At 46.1% G+C, this 22,884-nt stretch overlaps 1 protein-coding gene across 2 annotated transcripts in view; it reads left to right on the top strand.

The window, feature by feature from the left end:
• Positions 1-1,422: 1,422 nt before the first annotated feature.
• GAD2 (glutamate decarboxylase 2) overlaps positions 1,423-22,884 on the top strand; it is an 85,362-nt gene continuing 63,900 nt past the window's right edge. The window contains exons 1-9 of one of the 2 annotated variants that reach the window (XM_053573168.1): positions 1,423-2,096; positions 2,553-2,628; positions 2,784-3,860; positions 4,609-4,668; positions 4,859-5,008; positions 6,017-6,250; positions 10,918-11,008; positions 11,543-11,655; positions 16,477-16,592. In XM_053573168.1, coding sequence (XP_053429143.1) covers positions 3,785-3,860; positions 4,609-4,668; positions 4,859-5,008; positions 6,017-6,250; positions 10,918-11,008; positions 11,543-11,655; positions 16,477-16,592 — 840 coding nt within the window. In that variant the 5' untranslated portion in view covers positions 1,423-2,096; positions 2,553-2,628; positions 2,784-3,784. Of the gene's footprint in view, positions 2,097-2,552; positions 3,861-4,608; positions 4,669-4,858; positions 5,009-6,016; positions 6,251-10,917; positions 11,009-11,542; positions 11,656-16,476; positions 16,593-22,884 lie in introns of both variants that reach the window. The other variant, XM_053573169.1, reaches the window with a different exon arrangement.

The following is a 22,884-nucleotide window of genomic DNA, read 5'->3' as shown; positions in this document are numbered from 1 at the left end:
ATGGGGGAGCAGTGTAGTGGGTGGGCAGAAGTTTGCATTCCTAAGTTGAGTACACTGGTTTAAGCTCCTCCATTAACTGACACTCTCCGCGTCTACGCGGCCTGGAGAGGACGAGGACGGGTGACAAGGTGGTTCCATGGATGACTGAATCCGGAGAAGGGCTCTGGCCTTGTGGCCTGGATAGGGCTCGTCCCTTCTGTGAGTGCCCTGGGCTCCTCCACCCATTGGATAGAGCCAGAAAACTCTAGGGAAATATTGGGGGGACAAAAGAGGGCGCGTGCTGAGGGCTTCTAACGTTTGCTGCGACGCCGCTACAGCAAGGGTCGTGAGAGCCTTTCCAACTCCGAGAGCTGTCGCTGAAAGGTCGCGGGAGATGACTCAGGCCACGAGTCGTTTACAAACGCGATCCAGCGAAAAGGGAACGTCCAGCTGTGGCCGGGCACTGTCCAGATTCCAAGTGCGCCTGGGCATGTCCAGGGGTTGGGCCAGAAAGCGAATCACGCCCGACTGTGCCGAGTCACCGAGCGGCCAGACCTGGCCCTGGCTCCAAGGAAGCGAGCGCACAGAGGCCCCAAAGACTGGAAGGGGGGAGAACATGAATGTCCGAAACCCTCGGTGGACCCTCCCCTCCAGGAGGCCTTGGGGTGGGGAGGAAGCAGAGCCGCGCTTGGCCGCCAGGCCCTCCCCTCAGTCCCGGCTTCCTGGGTGGCACTGCCCTTCCTGGCTGGAGGGGAGGCTGCAAGCCCTCTCCACAAACCCTCCTTCACTTCTTTTTTAAAGTGAGACTAGCAAAGAGAACGGCGAGCGCTTGGTGCACCGCTGCGATGTTGTTGTTTCTGCTTTCTTTTGTTATTTCTTTGTTATCTCTCCATTTACTTTCTCTTTATTTCCATCTCTCCTTCTCTCTGCCCTTCCACATTTAAGCACTAGAAGGACACAGGGAAAACTTGGACCAGACACTCTGGACAACCCACCCAGCAGAAAATAGCTCCTGCTAGGAGACTGTCCCTGCAGGCTGTCTCTCGGCTTTAGGTCCCTCTCCCCTTATTCGAGGAAACGCTTTCAAAAGCTTTCCGCAGCACCGGCCAGCCTCCCCTTCCCATTCAGTGGCTGCCTCCTTTGTGAACTAATGACTGTAATTATTACCTCCCGGAGCTCTTTTGTTATCTCCAATTCAGAGGCGCAGAGAGGGGGAGAAATGGGCTGTTTTGCAAAATCAAAGTCATTATAAAGCAAATTGCCGTCTAGGGAGGTACTGGGTTAAGGAAAGACAAATCAGATCCCCGTCTGCCTCAGAAGCTGAGTGCGTTTAAATAAAAAATGTAAATACCACCCTTAGATTCAAGTACTCCAGAGCTGCGGGAGTTTGGACAATGGAGTTCGAAGTCTTTGCCTTCCAAAAAAAAAAAAATCAGTTAAATTCAAGGGTTGAGATTTCTGCCCTTCTTGTATTTTTAATCCTTGGGAGTTTTGGGTGTTTTAAATGCTTGTTTTTAAGAACCTTCATGCCTTCGACATTCATCCATAGTAGAAAACTTATGCAACCCCAGCCTGCTGGTCTGAAGCAAACCCTTTGCAGATTTGGTGTGGATTTAAACAAAGAGGCTGTCCCGGGGTAGCTGGAACGAAGGCTGCGGTGCAGACGGCCAAACCAGGTAATCTTCACATTCCTGGAGTTAATCTTTGTCTACTGGAGCGTTGGAGCCGGGAGGGTCGGAAAGAGCGGCCAAACTGAGGCCTAGATTGGTGACAGCAGCAGCCCGGCCAGGCTTCTCCAACGAGCCAGCTAGGCGCCACACTTAAGGACCTCAACCAGCGCGCTCCCCAGCTCCGACCTTCGGTGCTGGGAACCTGCGGCCGCAGTTGTAGATCTCACGATGCCTTGGGAATCCCCCAGACTTGGACATGTGAGGAGACAACGCTTTGTGGAGAGAATTAACCAGGAGACAATTGTGCCTGGGGACACAGGACCTGGGCCAGTACGAGTCCACCTGGAGCCCCACGCGCCCCAAGTCAACGAGGGTGGAGAGGATTAGCCAAGACTGAGGATGCACAGGTCTCCGCGTTGGCAGCGGCGCTGGCGACTGATTCAGAAGGTCAGAGAAAGAAAGGCTTGTGTACACAGTGGAATTGACAGGGCGCTCTGGAAAGGCGCGGGGAAGGCAGATGCCTCAGGAACGAAGGCAGCTCTTTCCCGCCAGGGTCATCCTCGTCCTCTCTCTCGAGATCAGCAAGCCCCGAGATCAGCAAAGTGTACTTGAAGTTGATCTCCACCGCCAAGAGAAAGCAACGCGGTTTCAGGGCACCATCCCAACAGCTCTTTCCTTTGAAAGGAAATCATCAAAAAGACTTTTTTTTTTTTTTTTTGCCTTTTCTTTATTAGAAAAGGAGGAACCCCTTCCCACCAGGCCTTAGAGACAGTTGATCTCCCTCTCCCCAGCCCCTCCGTACCGTGAAGATTCTCTTAGGGCTGTGCGGGGGGAGAAGGGGGTCATTGGTTTGAGACGCCCTAAAAGGAGAGCCCAGCAGGCGATGTCATCTTTCCTACACAGATTTGGAAAGCCGAAATTGCTTGGTTGGAAACCCCGTGCGCCCCTCCTCCCGCGCACACGCGGATTCCCGGAGCACGTAAGCAGCGGGCCCTGCACGCCTCCGTGGGCCAAGGTCACCGAATGACCTCCCCAACCCCCTCAGTCATCAATCCTGGCTCTGACCGCTCCGATTCCCCCAACTCCCTTCCAAGAAGTTTCCATTCGTTTTATTACTTTTTTTTTTCCCTCCAGCCCGAGGTCCTTAATGATGGACTCCAGCGTGGATTTTAATTGCCTCAATCAGCGGTCTTTCTCCCCAGCCGTCAGTCACAGCCTGGACAGTGGTCCAGCGATCTAGCCCTGGGCTGCACAGGAACCGTGCGCCCCGGGGGACGGCGCGGTTCACTAGGCAGGCATTGGGCTCTACTAAGGAGCCTAATCCGTCAGCGGATAGGCGCCCTCCCCTCCGCGTCTCCCCCCAACACACACAATCTCAGGAAAGGTCCCTGATTCTGGCTAGGTGGCCCGAGCTCTCTCGAGGTCGCAGCGACCTCAGCACCGGCTTGGAGGAAGGAGGCACGCGAACTGCGCTTCCTTCCGCACAGCCGGAGCCAGACTTCAAACAATCTACCAATCGATGCGTACATAAAACTCGTCTCGGCCGCTCTACCCGCCTCGCCGAGGTCTCCCCAGTTCGCCCCTGGCTGAGGCCAGGGCTCTGCCTACTGCGGTAGCACCCTGGACAGCGCGCCCCGGAGGACAGGGACAGCCGACACTTCACGCCTACTGCTCCCCGGGGACGCGCCTGCACGCCTCCCACCCCCTCGCTGTGACTCCAGCTTGCACGCACTGTCTGCCTCGCGTCCTCACGATTCAGCTCCCTCCCTCTCCCATTTTTTCTCTTCGCCGCCCCCTCATCCACCCCACTGGGCTCTCTCTCCCTCAAAACCTCTCTGGCGCTCTGCGCTTTCCTATCTCCAGACTGTGAGGACCTTTCTGTCCCCTTCCCTGCTTAAATTCCACGGCTTCCCCAGAGATGCCAGGTCCCTAAACCCTAACTCCAACACACACGCACACGCTGACACGCACGTTTTTTGTCCCTGTGTGACACCCAACCTTACCGCGCGGCCCCGCAGGTCCCCGTGCGGTGCCCTCCTCCCGCCACACACAGGCGCGCGCGCACAGGGCCGAGTTGAAGGCAGCTGGTACGCAGCTGACACTCGGAGGCGACCTGCTCCGGTTTCGCATCGCCGATGGCAGCTCCCGGCTCCGGCTTTTGGTCCTTCGGGTCTGAGGATGGCTCCGGGGATCCCGAGAATCCCGGCACAGGTAGGAGAATGGGGACCCACAGCAGAAGAGTTTTGCAGGTGGACTGGGGGGTGCAGGGCTACAGAGAAAACCAAGGAGGTTTTTCCACCTGCAACAGGAAACTTCTTTGGGCGCTTCGCCCTGCTTTGGGGGTAAGTCCTTGATGTCCCAAGATCCCAAGACCTCTGCAGCCCCTGTCCCCTGGGAAGGTGCCCAAAGAGTCTAGGGGCCCCTTCCTCGGAAAGCTGGGAGAGCCACCCCCCACGGCGGCGTCTCCAGGACACTGAATTCCGTGTGGGCCTGGGGCGCTGCTATCATCTGATGTCTGGAGCCTGGGGAGGGACAGAGTGGCGGTGGAGACAGGAAAAATGGGAACAGGGAGAGAATTCTTGCTCTAGAAAGAAAGAGCCTGCGAGGAAATTGACTGCCTCAGTGTCTGGGGAAAATTGCCCAAGCGAGGCAGAGAGTGGAGTTTGAACCGCTTGGCACCTAAAAGGCCAGCGCAGACGGCCGCGGTGTGGGCTTCTGCTTGGAAAACAAATCAACGAAATGAGGGCTGGTGGAGGCGGTCGGGCTCCCACTCCTCGCGCACCTGCCCACCGCGCCGGGTCCCGGGCGGCCACGCAGGAGGCAGGCAGCCCTTCCTGGGACCCCGGGCCTAAGGACGCTCCCATAGAACGAAATTTCACACGTCCGTCTGATGTTCTCTTTCTGCCTCGCTGATGTTCTCTTTCTGCCTCGCTGTCCGCCCGCCTGTCTTTCCTTGCAGCGAGAGCCTGGTGCCAAGTGGCTCAGAAGTTCACGGGCGGCATCAGCAACAAGCTGTGTGGTGAGTGCGGGCGCCCGGGGACGCGGGACAGGCAAGGTCGAGTGCCCGAGGCCGGCTGGGGAAAGCCGCCTTCTCACCTCCGCATCCTGCATCGGCGCAGATGGGGTTTCTTGGCCGCGGGTGGGTGAGGACGAGGGAACCGGGCCCGGGGGGCGGCTGACCGAGGCCGGTGCTCCGTGTCCTTGCCCAGCCCTGCTTTACGGGGACGCAGAGAAGCCAGCAGAGAGCGGCGGGAGCGGGCCCCCGCGGGCCGCCGCCAGAAAGGCCGCCTGCGCCTGCAACCAGAAACCCTGCAGCTGCCCCAAAGCGGATGTCAACTACGCATTTCTACACGCAACAGGTAAGGGCGCCTCGCGGGGCCCCAGGCGTCCCTGCCCCTCCCAAGGCGGCCTGGAGGGACTGGCTGGGAGCAGGATCGAGGCGTCCAGGTGGCGGGGAGAAGCAGGCCCTGCCACAATCTTTGGATGACAGCAAGAAATGCTGGATCTGCCCTCTCCGTCGGAGCCCCGGCCCCCGGCCTCTGCGCTCCGCTAGGGCTCCGGCGCAGCAGCGGTGTCCCCCCAGCGCTGCCCTGTGGGCGGCGGTGATCGAGGCGCTCTCGCACGCTGTGGCTGGACGTCGGCTTCCCCCGGCCGCTGGGGCCTCCCCCTCGAGGTGGGTCTCGATTTTAGATACAGTGCCAGGGAAAGTAGAAATGCAGAGATTTTTTATGTCTTTAGGTCGTGGGAGCGACTTCACCCGAGAACGATGCTATTAACGTGAGGCCCCTGAGTGAAGTTTTATCCCCGTGCACTTACTTATAAGCCGGGTTTCCCAAATTCATTCATTCATTCTCATTCATTCTCTCTCTCTCTCTCTCTCTCTCTCTCTCTCTCTCACACACACACACACACACACACACACACACACCCACACACACATTGTGGAAACAGCCAGAGATGCCAAGGTTGCCTGCTCCATTTTGCCTGTTCTGCCCCGAGGCATTCCTCAAATATTTCTGATGTGAAGTATGTCCATAAACATTTAAGATGATTTACTGAGAAATGGTTAGAAAACAACAAACTGCTGTGAAATAGATAAATGGAGGTGCCCTCTCTTTACACACAAAAAAAGAAAGTAAAAATAAGTTATGAATTGAAATGCAAGAGTTTATTTGGAGAGCAGAAATCAATACTCTCATTCTCTTTGTCTTTGAAAAAAGGCTCTCCTTTAAAGAAAATGATTTGTGCTTCCGAAAGCATTTTTTAACAAGAAATTTCTCAGTTCAGAGAGAAATTGCCTGATCAAGACCTTGCCTGAATATTTTGATGGTAGAATTACAATGTGACATTTCAATTCCATTCTTTAGATCTGCTGCCAGCTTGTGATGGAGAAAGGCCCACTTTGGCGTTTCTGCAAGATGTTGTGGACATTTTGCTTCAGTATGTGGTGAAGAGTTTCGATAGATCGACCAAAGTGATTGATTTCCATTATCCTAATGAGCTTCTTCAGGAGTATAATTGGGAACTGGCAGATCAACCACAAAATTTGGAGGACATTTTGACGCATTGCCAAACAACTCTAAAGTATGCAATTAAAACAGGTATTGTCCAATCAGAAATAATAAAGCTTTCTTTTCTTGCAATCCTTTTCTATAAAAACACTTTGTTTTATGGAGTTACTGATATTTACAAAATTGCAAAGGTATATTCATTATCTGCAAAATAGTCAATTTTGCAATGCTTCGAATCCAAAGCACCTTCCACTGTCATTAATCCTGAAGTTGATAATATCAGAAATGATATCGAAGCATAAATCACCAGATCTTACATCAGCGAGATTTAACCAGTGGTGTAGAAGCGACCATTTGTCAGCAGAGGCCAGTAGAAGCGACTCAAAATGGAGAAAGACAAGGAGTATGGAAATTAAAGCTCAGAAGGCATGATCTAAACAAAAGCCCAAATAGCAGTGCAGTGCTGGGAATTTCTCTGCCATGGACCTGGTCAGAAACTGGACTGACCATTCTATGTAATTATTGAGCCAGAGGGGTGATGTTTTGGCATTGTCTCAAATGGCCAAGACTTCAGATTTGAATTCTGAATTTTTTTCCTATTTTTTAAAAGAAATATGCACACATAGACCAAAAAAAAATACAATATGGACTAGCAATTCAGCCATGTTATGTAAGGATTGTGTCCCTCCCAGCAACTGTGTATGTAAAAGAAAGGAGGAGGGAGGGAGTGAGTGCATCAGAAATCTTTAGGGGTAAATTTTTTCTAATGTATTTTGTGGTCTCATTATTGGTTTTTCACCATGTTCTTGATACTCTATCCATCCTATAGCTCCAGGCGTAACATTTACTTGGGCACACTCCAAGCTTTCATTTTATCTACACAAAGTCAGCTATTCGTCTGCCCAGGTCATGATTACTGTCTCTTTCTTCATGGTCCCTAATCATCCTGATACATCATGGCATGGCATTTCATTAAAGCAATAAAAATAAATATGAATGAATTTCTAGGAGACAAGGGAGAGACTTTGTGATTAGTAGACTTAAAAATATTTTCTAGCAAGTAAAAAGCATAAAATATGACAGGAACATTATTTACCTTAGGAACTGTCATCTTTTTAATATTGCAAAATTTTTCACCAATATTGGTGAATTATCAGTATTATTCTAATGGACTCTTAGATCTTTTTTTTTTCCACATTCTTTATACCAACAGAAGGAAAGGCATACATAGAAAAAAAGAAAGCTTGGGAAATCAATTTACCACATTATTAGTATACACTTTTGTGAGACTATAGACTTAGAACTAGATACACAGGAAAAGAAATTTAACTTGTCATTTTTATCCAAGTCAATCTGTGGACTAATTTTGGAAGGTTTATAAAATACTGTCCACAATCAATGTTCATAAGAACCCACATGATGTCTATACTAGATATTTAAAAAATGTGCTTCCCCCAGCTTTTCATAGATCTGTCAGTGCAAATCTAAACAATGTTTGTAATTAGTTTTCCTCTGACCCATTCCCCTTACCTACTACTTAAATAAGTTAATAGTAAATTGCTGCCTATGATTTTGATTGCTACCAAACCAAAAAGAATCTATGAAAATGTTTTACTTACATCTTCATCCTTAAAAGCTAGTTGTGTTTGAAATGCAATTTAAACAGTTAAGCTCATGGGAATTGCAAGTCAATGAAAGTAATAGTTCTGTCTATCAACATTCTATATCAAGTCTGGAAAAGATGGGCCGATTCAATACTTAGATTCTGCCATAATTCTTGTGCAACTGTTGAACAGTTGCTCTAATGCATTTATTTAAAATTCCAATAAAAATATAATGGATTCAGTTGAATTTCTAAGCCAGGTGTATCAATATTAATTCAATATCTCAATATTATTCATAATATTTACTCTGCTGGCCTTCTCCCCCCAAATAACATTTCAAAAAAAATTAACAGCATCATCTTCTCACCTCAAGTGGCAAGTTTATGGATTTTTTTAGGCTATAACTATCATATTTGTCATCTACTACTATTTTGGATCTGTCAAAGTAGTTACCATCCTGCTACCAGAAGACATTGGAATAAATGCTTCTGGGGAGATTATTTTATAAAATTCATGTTATCAGTTGGTTTCTACTCAGAGATCTTAACCTGATTTCTGCTTGGACTCCAAGCTTAGAGAGGAGTAAGGGGCAGTAGAGAAATACTTTAAAATGGAAGTCTTTATGGATTGTTAAAATTACCTCTGTAAGAAATATTGGAATATAAATCTGCCGGGAATGATAACATTCTGGAGTACTTAACGTTTGTGGATGTCCTTAGATTTGATGATAGTGGTGATGGTGGTGGCTGGGGGAGAGGGTAGGGGTTAAAGTAGTCTAGAATCTTTAGCCCAACCATCAGACAAAAGAAATTGAAAAGTGGATAAATGAGGCCACCCCTCTATGAGTGTTGCCAGTATAGAAAAGGCCATTTGGACTTACTTTTTGTCCCTCCATAACTTATTGTGACCATCAGAGTCGCCTGCGGCTGGTTGTTGGCAGAGTCTGAGCACCTTTCTGGGCTCATTTGCTCATCTGTGGGGAGCATTTCAGAGCCTGGAAGGGCTGGAATCTCCCTGGTTATACAGGCTGTGTGTGACCCCCTGAGCCTCAGCCTAGCAAGTGGTGTTCCCATCACAGAGCCCCGCCTGGCATGATAGCAGGGGGCGCCAAGGGCTTCCAGGCAGCTAATAGACTTTCACACTCTACCTCAGAGAGCCCTGTCTAGATTCACTTGCTGGGGAGCCCTCCCCAGCAGCCTGTAGGGGCCACAGGACAAGTGCAAATATAATTAGGGGACTATTTCTACCAGAAATCAAGAGGGCCTACTGCCCTACCCTGTCAAACTACCTCCCTGTGTACTTTCACAGAAATATGAATGAAAAGTGAGCAAATGAATGAAAATTTTGAGGCAGGAGAGATTCAGATGAAATGGTTGACCAAGATCAACTACACAGGTAGGGAAAGGGAAACGCAGCAATAGAAACATCATACTTGTTTTCAGAGTTTACCGCAAGTGGTCAATCGGGGTGGATTTCCCTTCTGTCCAGGGCCACAGCACACCTCTTGGAATTGCTCTCAATTTTCTGCAGAGATTTCCATGCCATAGTTTCCCTGGTGTTAAATACTGAGTGATAACAGACAGCAGACTCATCCGGAAAGTGTGTATGAATGGGGAGAGTAGATTAATGGATAGATTTGCTAATCCTTATTATTTCCTCTTTTAAAAAATGGCTTAGGGAAAGAGAAATGAAGGAGCATCAGAGGGAGAAGACATGATTTCAGCTGTAATTCCAGCATAATGAAATAGGGAATCCATGAGGCAGAGAGAAGGGAGGGTTGTTCCAGATGACAGCAGCAGCAGCAGCAAAGCCCTTGTCACCTTTCATAGATGGGTAGACTCACCTGGGTTAGCCTCAGAGCGCCTGGAAAAGAGCAGAAAAAGGTAGAAAAGGTACCGTGCAAGGCCACGAGAAGGTAAAATCCTGTCCACAAACCCCAATCCCTCTAAAATGTGCTGTTTCCCAGCTCCTATCTCTTCCCACTGTCTAACCTCTGGCACATGCCTGAGGCTGATAAGAGAGAGCACTCCAGGCCAGGAGATAAGCTGGGTGTTGGCTCTTGTCCCTGCTTCCCCCCATTGCCTCCCTTTATCTTGTTTTGCTGGTGCTGGCAACCAGAGACTATCACATCCCCAGGCGTCAGACGGGTGTCCAGTAAGTGGCAGATACCTTTTTATCAGACGCTATTTCCATAATTGTTCCTCTGCCATGATTTTTGCTGCTATGCAAATCACAGACTTATTCATAAGCTTTTGTGGGGTGAATGGAGGAAACAGAATTCTAATGAGATATTTATAATCACATTTTAAATAATAGTCTCAGGAGAATGTGGATGTCAGTCCATTGAGAGAGTTTTAGAGAAATCCAGAAGTTAATTACATAAGTCTTGCTCATGGATTGCTCGGGCCATTGAATATTATTTTACATATCTTGTTGACAAGACAGTGATGTTAACTGTATTCAGCTTTCTTTTAACTTGTAACTAGGAGGGAGCTGTTGTTTATAATCAAATATTAAGGCAGAAAAGAATTGGCAAGAATTAGCTTTGTCCAGGCCACGCTTGAGACAATCATCACCTCTTGAATCCAGGGCAGATCACTCAGCGAGGGTGTCCTATTTTCTCATTTTTGCCCTGTCTTTTGTAATCATCAGCCATTTGTCACTGATATTATTATGAATGTTGGCATGCCTGGGGGATGTCATGGTCTGACTGATTCTCAGAACAACTACAACAAAAGAAGATCTTTAGCAGCGGGAGTGCAAACAAGAAGTCACCTGTCTTTGAATTGCATTGGGTTAGTAGTAGCATTTTAGTTTGCAAAACTATTGGAAGAACACAAAAATAAAACCAGGGTCCAGATTGCAAACCACACTTGTTGTCTCTTATAGTATATATTTAAAGGAGTATTTTTAGAGTCTGTTTTTAAGACATTTCAAAACCCAAAGTAGTCTCTGTGGTGATAGGAAATGCTTTTAAGGGTGTGAGTGTGTGTTCTTGTACCTTTGCACACGTGTGTGAACGTCTGCTTGCTGAATATGAATTTCCTGTGACTGAAGGATCTTTCAAGGTTCTTTAGCGACAGAAGTCACGTGTTTGAGAGGCATTTGTTTCATTGCCTCTCAGTCCTGATTCTGGTATTCCATTTTGTTCAGGGCATCCCAGATATTTCAATCAACTTTCCACCGGATTGGATATGGTCGGATTAGCAGCAGACTGGCTGACGTCAACAGCAAACACTAACATGTAAGTCGCTAAATGTAGTTTTGTGTAATCCAGGATAATTATTAGTGAGATTCCATAGTCTTCACCTCTTATGTGAAAATCTTTCTATGAAGTAGCCCCTAAAATAGTGATATGAACTTCAGAAGTACATCAGTGTTCACAGTAACTTAATAGAAAATAGTCCTGATCTATCTTTCACACACTCAAACTATACAAAAAACTTAAAGCACAAAAAGGATTTGGGAGGCATGTTTAGTTTATAATTACATATAATGTGAAAGAGAAATGGTTCTGGCTGTCTATTAAATAGTATTATGCTGCACTGCTCTTTATTAATTCACTCGGATAAACCACTCATGTGCATTAGGTAAATAGTTGAAGGTCTTGGCTTTAGGAATACAGAAAAATGAGGAAAGGGTTTGGAAGACCCTTTTGAAATAATTTTCTCTCTGCTTAATATTAGAATCATAACTTTGTGAATGTGCAGATGTGGTGATGATGGTGAGTGATTTCTTGGCATTACATACCTAACAGGTGGCCATTACTGCATTTCAGGTTCACCTATGAAATTGCTCCAGTATTTGTGCTTTTGGAATATGTCACGCTAAAGAAAATGAGAGAAATCATTGGCTGGCCAGGGGGCTCTGGCGATGGGATATTCTCTCCTGGTACATGATATTTCAACCTTTCTTTGTATGCTTTCTTCTACCATGCAATGCCTTGTTATGAGCTAGGAAAGATTAACTATCTAACCCTTGTCTCTGCTTACGTTAAATAGACCGCATTCATCAAAGGAATGAATGTGATTAAGTGCACATGACGATTGGGCATGCCTCCAATTTAACTACCCCGTGCTTGAATGGTACATACAGTGTTCAAAAAGAGCATAATCAGAGATAGTACTTACCCAGAACTTCCTCTGTAATCCTACAAACAGGATGTATGGATAATGTGGGACCAAAGAATAAAGACTCCTAAAAAGGGAACTCATTCTCTGATGCTCCTCCTAGAATTAGTGAAAGGAAAAGGGTGACTTCATTCAATAAAGTATTTGCTGTTTGAGGGTACACAGCAAGGCAGAGCTACTCAATAGAGCATTTGTACCACTCCATCCTGGGAATAACAGGCAGGGAAGCAGATTTACCCTAATTTCAAGGAGGGCAGAGTGCCTCAGGAGGTAATTTCTTAGAGCTAAAAAAGTGATGATGATTTCCACTGGGTGCCTGTAGCTCAAGTGGCTAGGGCGCCAGCCACATACGCTGGAGCTGGCAGGTTCAAATCCAGCCCAGGTCCACCAAACAATGACAATTACAACCGAAATATATATATAGCTGGGCGTTGTGGTGAGCACTTGTAGTTCCAGCCACCTGGGAGGCCGCTTAAGCCCAAGAGTTGGAGGTTGCTATGAGCTGTGACGCCACGGCACTCTACCCAGGGTGGCAGCTTGAGACTCTGTCTCAAAAAAAATAAATAAATAAAAAAGAAAGAAAGAAAAAAGTGGTAATGATTTCTCCAAGAGGTTTCTCATCCCTTCCCTTCTTTGTCATTCAATCTTTTTCATCCTGCTCTTTGTAACTAGCCACTGCACCCTAAACGCCATTATTTACATATCTTTGAGCTAAGAGAATCAACCTGCAGCAAAAAGCCATGACCTTGGTTTATGGTTCCACCTGTGACCTTGGTTGGATACAAAAAAGAAATAGGAATTAGGAAGGCAGTGGGAAGAAGAGTCACTGACCCATGGAAAAGAAACCTCCTCAGTGGCTGGAAGTCATGAGAGTCCACCAAGAGTGTCCCTGCAGGGGACACAGCAGTGCCACACCTTCATTTGTGTCAGGGAAGGCAAAGACCAAGTGCGAGCTCTCTTCAGCAAATCTACCAAGACAAGCAAATGATGAGAAAGAAGGGGGGAAAAGAAATAGAAAAAGTGGAAAGAAGAGATGATAAACGAACAACAGTGACCTCAAGGCCAGGGCTTCAGTTAAGCACGTTTGTCTATAAGCTCAGATGTGCTATTTTATTGTGTTTTTAAACATATAGCACAATTTTGCAGGTGCTGAAAGAAAAGTGTTAGTTAGATGGAAGGGAAAATTAGGCTTTTAAAAACAAAGTCATTGAACACCAGCTGTGATGAATTTGAAGCTAGCCTTTATTTTGTAAGGGAACTTAATACTTTGTTTTCCTTTGGAAAACCACCTCATCCAGGGATCTCCGTCATCATCACCTGACACTGATGCTTTGAAGGTATTTTTCAAGAAGAAGGGGGTAGGATAGCGAAATCAACATCATTTCTACCTTTATTCTTCCCCCCCTTATGTGGTTGGTTGTAGGACTGAGCTGTCCCAGGGATGAACCGGGAGTATCCTGGGCTCTATTTTATTTATTTATTTATTTATTCATTCATTCATTCATTCATTTATTGAAACAGAGTCTCACTTTGTCACCCTGGGTAGAGTGCCATGGCATCATAGCTCACATCAACCTCTAACTCTTGGGCTCAAGTGATTCTCTTGCCTCAGCCTCCCGAGTACCTGGGACTACAGGCACCACCCACGACACCCAGCTATTTTTTAGAGACGAGGTCTTGCTCTGGCTCGGGTGAGTCTCAAACCTGTGAGCTCAGGCAATCCACCCACCCTGGCCTCTCAAGTGCTGGAATTTCAGGCATGAGCCACCGCACCCATTTTGGCTCTATGTTACCAGTCCTCAGGAGTGTAAGAAAGAGGACAACTGCAGCTGTTGATCCTGAGATTGTGACTTATTGGCCTAGGGCCTGGAACTAATTTCCCTAGCTCATCTGGAAACCTACATCCCCAAGAAAACGTATACCCAGAGAAAGATTCCTCTTTGGCAGCTCTGCGAGGCTAGATATGGACTTAGGGCTCACACCTGCACCACTGCTGATGATGAGAAAGTTCTAAGTAGAAATATTGACCAGAGCATACGTACCACTCCATTCTTTGGAATAACAGGCAGGGAAGCAGATTTACACTAACTTCGATTAGCTCTATTGTGAGGATTCTAAACTTTCTTGGAGCCCAAAGACCCATATGCTGCTACTCCAAGGTGCAAGCCACAGCTGCCATGCTACAGTATAAGGCAGAGGTTACACAGTGGGGAGGGGGGCAGCAGAGGCAGCCACTGGCAACCTGTTTCTATTCTACTTTCTATAAAACATCAGGGAGAGGAATGACCATAACATCTCTGATTGCTAATGGCTGATTTTCCAGGTAGTGTCCAGCCTTGTTCCTGGGATAAAGAGTCTTACAATTTAAGGGGTGGGGATAGGAAAAAATCATATCTCTTCCATGCCTGTGATCTAAAAGTCTCATTCTCTGGGACTCACCATGACAAATGATGTCTATGACTTATTTATTTTATTTATTTATTTATTTATTTATTTATTTATTTATTTATTTATTTGTAATTGTCATTGTTGTTTAGCAGGCCCAGGCCGGGTTCAAACCCGCCAGCCTGGGTGTATGTGGCCAGCACCCTATCCACTGAGCTACAGGTGATGCCTATGTCTGTGACTTAAATATATAGCATGGCCCAGGTGCCTCCACAGGCTTTGAGCTTCTTGGACAGTACTGTAGAACTCCTAGAAGAAATCGCTTATGGAATGTCAACTAAACCTGGGGCCCAGAGAGACATGGCACGCTCCTCCTGCTCAGCAGGTCACAAAGGACAAATGCTAAGGGGAAACAAAAAAACTGGGCTGGGTCACAGACCTTTTCCCATCTAACGGGAGTTGCAGAATGTCTTAGCACTTGTTTTCAACCCTTTCTGGGGAGGCTTTGTAGGAAACAAGAGCAGGCAAGGTTCATGCATGGATCCTCACCCACGTTGCGCAATGCAGCCTGCTCTGGGCAGAGACCCAGCAGCTCCTTCTTCCCCCTCGGGCTGCTGAGTCTTCAGCCCTCCTGGGTAGCTCCCTGTGAAGAGCACTTTCTTTGGGTCCATCCTTCCCTTCCTCTTCTCCCTTCCTTCCTCCCCCAGCCTCCTTGAGAACTGACAACTAGAGCTGCAGTTCCCAAACAGAGCTTTTCTGCATTTACACACATACGTGTATCTCTCCAAGGGACATTTGGCAATTGGCAATATATAGGGTGGCCACAAAGTTTGTGTGCATTTTGCGATTTGCCCACAAACTATATAGCCACCCTATATGTAGACATTTTTTATTGTCTGGGTAAGGGAGTCTGTGGGCATCTGGTGGGTAGAAACCAGGGATTTTGGTAAACACCCTAGAATATCCAGCACAGCCCTCGCCACAAAGAGTTATGTAGCTCAAAATGTCTTAAGTCCCAAGACTGAGAAGCCATGAGCTAGGATGGATGTTCCCATAAAAGCCAACCCCAGGGTGTGTGCTCTTACAGTCTACTAGATAGAGTGTGTGCTCGGAGGAGGCTTGGCCTGGATTCTATTTGTCCTGTGTCTCTGGGGTCCAGAAAGGTAGGCATTGACCTCATTCTGACTGATGGCAGAGCCAGGATCTGGGTGATGACTCCTCTGTGCCAGGTCACAGCCCAGGACACATGGAGCCAAAATCATAGCCCTGCATGGGCCATTCTGCATGGCACAGAGCCCTCCTGCTCCTCAGCCATCAGGAGAGAAGCACTCAAGCACTCACAGGACGGCAGGGTCTAGGGGTGTCCCCCTGTGGCTGGGAAGGGGAGGCAGTAACTTCACTCTACTTCCTGGTCTCATGCCTCACCTGCCAGTATATTCATTCACATTCATGATAATCAGTCTTTCTCCTGGATAGCCAAACTCCTAAGCTTTCCAACAACCCTAGGGAAATCTCACTTTTCTTTACTTTTCAAGTGAGATACTACTTACGAGAGACACAAATCTAATGGTTCAGAATCCCTGACAACCTTAGCATGACACAAGGAAATTCTACTAGCTGGGTGTTTCTCTGTAATTACAAAACAGGTTTTGTTAACTAATATAGTTCAACGTCAGTGATGTCTTTGAGAGGGAAGGATTGTTTTGAGGGAATGAACAGATGAGCATGATGAGATGGACCTAGGTATTTATCCTTCATTCTATAGGATTGCTGATCATCTGCACCATTAACAGCAGCCAATTTATCTTAGTCCAAGTATGAGTTAAAATGAAAAGAAGTAAGCGTTCTCCATCAGGATGTCAGTAGGATTTTATGAGCCTAATGCAGATGACCCCACTTACAAGCTGGGAAGGAAGGCAACATTTTGTCTCTTTAAAAGTCTCTTCAAAGGCTTCCCAGTAAGAGCAGAATATATTGCAACCTCCCTTAGTGAACAGGGGTGGGGTGGGGTGACCCCTATGCAGAGGTTGGGACCAAGGTGCATTTCAGTCTGAGGACTCAGTTCCAAGGATGGCCAACAAGGTTTCCTCTTGTGCCCAAGGAAGACTCTAGGTCAGTGGAAATAAGGAATGTTGCTTGCATGTGAAATGATGTGGATAATAAACAGGAAGTAACTGTCTATTGCGGTGCGTTTTAGGTGGTGCCATTTCGAACATGTACGCCATGATGATCGCACGTTTTAAGATGTTCCCGGAAGTCAAGGAGAAAGGGATGGCTGCTGTTCCCAGGCTCATTGCCTTCACCTCGGAGCATGTACGTGTTTCTGTTCCTTCCAAATTTAACATTATGTTCCGTAAAACCTGAATTGAAGGGACAATGGCTGGAGATGTTTTATCCCTAGAGGTTCATTTTCCAGCAGATGTGTCTTCAGGGAGAATAAGGGTGAGAGAACAGACAAGGGGTCCTCCTTGTCTCTTGGGATAAAGCAGAACGTTTTTACTTCTAGTTTCCACCCTTCACTTCTCTGTGACCATGTTGCGTGTTGGGGGACAAGGAGGGGAGAAGGCAGAGTGACCGCATACTCAGGTGGACCTTCGATGCTGTGCCTCTATTTATCCTGTCAATATAGTCTTTGTGTTTATAAATATTCAGTCAGCTGATCCAATAGATATTCTACCCTCAGGGCGCCTTGAACTATGTAACATTAATCTTTACCAAAGCTTCCTTGTTACCATAAGGAAATAGCAGCATGGTCTGTCATAGCTGATGTCCGAGCCAAATCGGCCTCAGCAAAGCACAGACTGATGGCTCTGGTCTTCCTGGTAGTATGACAAATTTCCTTCCTCAGCCTTCATAGACTTAATCCTTTTTCTCCTAGACCAGCCACGCATTGGGAATGGTGGTCTAAACTGTTCACATAAATTGAGCTCAACAGCTTTAGTCTGCACCCAGCTTTCTCTCACAAGCCAGGGCAAGGCAGCACACTTGTCTCACCACACTGCAGCTGCGTGAGCCACCTCTTGGTTCCCAACCATCCCACAGGGCCCACGGTCAACCTGAGATCGGCTCCTTGACAGGCATCAGATGAACATTACCTGCATGTAATTCATAACTCTGTTCCCTTATGACATCTGCCCCGAAGTAACCTCGGGTCTAAGATCCTGCTGCCTTTGAGAGGATGGGAGCCCTCCGATGACTAGGGAACTTGGAGGCAGTGTGGGAAGGGAAGGGTCTATAAGAAGACTTGAGCCTCCTGTAAGGAGACATCACTAGCAAGAAGTAGGGAGCCACAGTGGTCTCAGATCCCCCACGGCATTTTTCTTTTTCCTATTTTAAGTGGGGTGTGTGCCTCTGTGTGTCTGTGTCTATCTGTGTGTGTGGTTGTATGTTTATAATAAGGAAATATAGGGCAAGTTCAGATTGGAGGCCAGTAGATAGGGTTCACTACCATAGCCGTAGCTGTGGAATTAAAGGAAATTTAAAGGAAACTAGTAATTATATGTTAATGAATTATCTTGAACATTTCGGTTTCAGTAATGTTTGGGGGTTTATTATTTTTTTAATGCCCTTCCTTGATTTATAGGGGTCAAATTTAGCAAAGAAGACCATAGTCTAACATTAAATAGCGTGTTACCTTTCCATTACTGCTAAAACACATTATCACAAATTTAGTGGCTTAAAACAATGTGAAGTCATCATCTTATAGCTCTGGGGGACAGAAATCTACAATGAGAAAGGCAGGGCTATATTTTTTCTGGAGGCACCTGGGAAGAATCCATTTCCTTGCCTTTTTTAGCTTCTAGAAGCCACTTGCATTTCTTGGTTCATGGCGCCTTTCTCCATTTTCAAAACCAACATCATAACATCTTCAAATCTCTCTCTGACCTCTATTTCCACCAGACATCTTTTGTCTCTGGCTCTGACCCTCCTGCCTCCCTCTTTCACATGTAAGGACCCTGTGATTACATTGGGCTTACTTGGATAAACCAGGATAATTGCCCATCTGCAAAATCCCTTTTACCATATCAGGCAGTATAGTCACAGGTTTCAAAGACAAGGAAGTGGACAGCTTTGGAGAAATATCCATTATTCAGCCTACCACATAGGCAGGCAGTCCCTGGGTTACAAACAAGATAGGTTCTGTAGGTTTGTTCTTAAATTGAATTTGTATGTAAGTTGGAACAGGTACGTTTACTGCTTACCTGTAATAACCTCCATTTGTAAGTGTGAGTCGTAAGTCAGTCAGATGTTTGTAACTCTGATGTACTGTAATAGCCTCTGTTTATAAGGGCAGGTTGGACATAAGTGAGATGTCTGTAACTTAGGGACTGCTTCTCCTCCACCAGGAGATTACATTTCATTTCTCATCTTCGCTAAGGGTAGAAAAGCATGATATAATTTTTCTGCTCAATTTCTATTTCCCTGAAGGGGATTTGAACCCCTAAGTCGTCAAATATAACTACAGTCTCAGCCTTGAAAAGCCCAGATGGCCTTATACTGGACATCGTTTTCTTCTGGCTTTCAAGTTGTTTCCACGAGCTACAGTGAGGTGGCCCCAGCAGCAAGCTGCCCTATGCTGGATGAACTTCTCAGCCTCATGCAAAATGGACTTGGCCTTGTCCAGAAGGCTCAGGCCATGTGATCTGAGGATAATTTTGCTGTACTGTCTTTTCCTGACATTGTAAACTTGGAGTCTACTTCTTTATTTCTGAAAGAAAGGCCATACAACCATTCGGTTCTCCCTACTTTTTCTGTGTTTCTATCCACTCACAGAATTATGAATGATTGTTAGAACTGTGAACCTTTCCTAAAATCCAAACTGGTTCTAACAATAGGCATATCATTTTTGACGGATGTATTGTTTTTCTAATGTATGCCATTTATCCCATTACTATTTGACAGTTTCCAAAAACACTTCCAATATACCAGTGTATAAACTTCATTGATTCTTCTCAATTTCTATTTCCCTGAAGTAGATTTGAACCCCAACAACCTTGCAGACAAAGTAGAACAGAGATTGTCACTGGCATATTTTTTTAATTTTGGGTTTATATAAGAGGATGTACGATCAGGTTACATTGTTGGCCTTTGTTAGGAAAAGTCCAAGTTGTATTTGAGTCCTTCACTCTGGAGGTGTGCCATATACCCTTACGTTCTAAAAATGAAGAGGCTGAAGTTAGCTAGGTAGCTAGAGAATCAAACCAGGTTTCCTGACTCCCAGGCAAGTGAGGTCCCTGGCCCAACTACCATGGTAAAGATTAAAAGATTCAGCAACAAACTTTTGTACACAATAGCTCATCAATCAACTTAATGTTTTATAGCTTCCCTAATCAAATTGCCACTATGAGCGTTTTCTTCATGTGAAGGGTGTGCTAAGTTGTCACTGCCTCCTTCTGCCCCCCCAAAAAACCTCCTCATGATCTCGTAGGGCTGGGCTGGAGGGGGCTGGACAGATGAGCTGTTCAAAGTGTTCAAAGCTATTCAAATTTTTAAGAACTGCCTCTGAATCTATTAAATTTTTAAGTCCTACCTCTGAAGCTCCAGGTGAAGTACCACCGAGGCCCCCTCTCTAGTTCCTTTTAGGCTCTAGACCCCCTGCAGGATATCCAATGCAATGTCGCTCCTCTGGCCTCGGGCTAGGCAGGCCACACACTCCCTCAGTCTCTTCAGATTTCACAATCACTTTGTCTCTACCAGCTCCAGAAATAGATCTGATAGAAGAAAATTACTAAGTCATTTCTCCAATGCCTTCTCTCCAGGCTGAAGAATGTCAGGCCTTGCTTAGAGATGTCTTTCCTGAATAGCGTGGCCCATGGGGAGGAAAGGGTGGTGTCAGCCTTCTGTGTTGATTGCAGTGGCGACAGGGGAGGCCAGTGGCGACAGGGGAGGCCAGTGGCTGAGGCAGAAGCTAGCTCAGGAAGTCATCTCTCCAAGGCCCAAAACTTTGGGAGAATCCAGGGACGGCCTTATGAAACACTTGCCTCAGCGCCTGGGACATAAGCAGCTCTATGTAAACAGGAAGTAACTTTAAAAAACAATAACCTTGTTTCATAGATAAAGAAACCAAGCCTCAAGGATGGGAGATGCTTTGGCCAAGGTTTCACGGCAAGTCAACAGCAGAGCCAGAGCTAGAGCCTCCGTTACCCAGCCGTCCCTGCATTGCTCTTTTAGCTACCAGGGGGTGTGTCCTGAACACCACTGTCTGGCTGGATGCTCTCAATCTACTTGGAGCATCTTTGCCCAAATCCCATTACCTATGTTGGTTATTGTAATGCTAATATAATGTCCTGATCTACTGACCCAGGTCAAGTTGCCATTCTTTCTTCTATGCTGAAAATTGATTTAATAACTGAGCAGGTTTAGAGCCCTGGGTGTAGAAATGACATCTGTGGTCCTCTGCATCCATCACCCAGAGACATCATATATTCAGAAAGAGAAGAGCCATCTTTTGTTGGCCACATGACCCTTCACTCTCTCTCTCTGCTGCACTCACCAAAGCTGCCCCCCACCCCAAACCTCTCTTCTGGCCACCAACACAGGCTAGAACTTTACCTAACTGACAAGGTGAGCAAGCTATTAAATTTTTCTGTTTGGTGGAGCTAACTGATCTCTTAGAAAACTTGAATTAAATAGTATTGCTGTGAGGAACTTTAGAAAAAGCACATGAATCACTGAATTGGCACGAGAAATGGCATTTAGACTATCAGTAAAAAGTTCGGAGATTCCTTGCCTCCAAAATATGGAATCAGAGGATCTCAGACCTGGAAGAGATCTTAAAGATCATTTGAATGAACATTATTCATCCATTGTTGGAATCTCATCACCTTTCTCAGTGATAGAGAAAGGCTTGGCAAAAAATTAATCCAAGTTTATGATTTTTTTCCTTGAAAGTAGGTTTAGAGGGAAGTGAAGATCCCAGGTCAGTAATTCACATCTCTAGTTCTGAATCTTTTAAAAGCCTAAACCGTGAGCTTGATTCTAGACTTAATTCCTTGTGTGGCACCAGCTCTTCCAGAAATAGCTTCCGTGAGACAGCATGACCTCATCTAAGAAAAATGTTCTTCATAATTACAACAGGCACTGGCATCTTTTAGGCAAATCAACCATAACCACTTCACTTGGTCTTTACAGGCCAACCCCACCTATACCCACATCACCCAGAATTAGTCACCAATGTTCTACCGAGGCCCCTGGAGGCTTTGGGCCTCTTCGGTGAGAGGTGATTCTCGTAATTGCTTTAGAATGATATCCTTATTTGAGAGGGTCTTAATTAAAAAAAGAAGAAGAAGAAAGAAAGAAAACCAGCAACCTGGGCAGCTTGGAAAAATACAGCTCCCTCAGAATGTAATGCTTCCCATGAGGCAGAAATGCAGCCTACCAGAACTGGAAGTAAATGTAATTGAGCTAACCCCAGGTTCCCTTTAGCACCCCTGCTCTGAGTGCATTCCACGAGGAACGAGGGCCCTCTCGTGTTTTTTTCTTCTCCACCCAGTTCTATAAACCTCCTCTCAGGAAAGAATCTGACAGCTGCTGAGATGGGAGTGGTAGGAAGACCTACGTGTCACCTCCTCTGGGTATTTCCAGTGCAATAGGAGGCAAACAATGACCTGGTTCCTACTCTCAGGGGGTGTCCCCTGCACGGAGGGAAAAAAGAGGGAGACGAAGGGAGACGAGGTCTGCAGAGGGCCACTGAGATCACACGCTGTATCTGTGACTGACTTCCCTGGTTCCAAGTCCCAGGTAGAAGTAACTGGATGGACTTGTTTAATATTTCTCTCCAGGTGAGCAAACAAAGCCCATGGGCTTTGAAATTGACTAGAAATGGTGATGGGCCCAGGTCTGCCACCTCCCGGACCCTGTCCCTTCATTTCCTCATCTGTAAAGTGGGAATAATTTCACCTCACTCCTATAATTGTCAGCAGGATAAAGCGAGGTGATAGGGTAGAGCAGTGCTTTTCAACCTTGTTAATTTCACGGCACACTTAAACCTATAGTTAAACTTGCACAGCACACTTAAATTATGTTGATCAGAAAGGAGAGTAAAAAAAAAAAAAGAATATACTTACTGTGCTTTGAACTTCTTTCAAAAATAATTTAATTAATGATCTTTAAAAATTTTTGTGGCATACCTAAGATCCTCTCATAGCACCCCAGTTGAAAACCACTGGGGTAGAGGGTATTACACAGCTCCTGACCCTGGGTGAGTGCTTTACAAATGGGCAGCCCTCATTGCCATTGGAACCAGCCACTCCCTGGTGTCCTGTGTAGAGAAAGAGCTGAGACATTGAAAATTTATTCTTAGTTATTTTGAAACATACATTTGCATTGTGCACATTAGATAAGATTTAAATGTCTTACCACAAAAAATAAGTAAGTGAGGTGATGGTTATGTTAATCAGTTTGATTTAAGCATTCCACATTGTATATCAAATCATCACATTGTAGCCCTTAAGTGTATACAGTTATAATTTTAATTAAAAAAAAATTTAAAAAATTTTTTCAAGGAAAGAGCTGAGCCAATGTGGAGGTAGCAGAGAGAGTGACCAGTTGCAGGGACATGTCTGGGGCTGAGTGACTTCCTTAAAATGCCTGTGGTCCCCCCTCC

Source organism: Nycticebus coucang, chromosome 20, assembly GCF_027406575.1.
Source record: "Nycticebus coucang isolate mNycCou1 chromosome 20, mNycCou1.pri, whole genome shotgun sequence".
In the NCBI taxonomy this organism is placed as follows: Eukaryota; Metazoa; Chordata; class Mammalia; order Primates; family Lorisidae; genus Nycticebus; species Nycticebus coucang.
The sequence above is the reverse complement of the archived record's forward strand: the minus strand, read 5'-3'. Positions and strand labels throughout refer to the sequence as shown.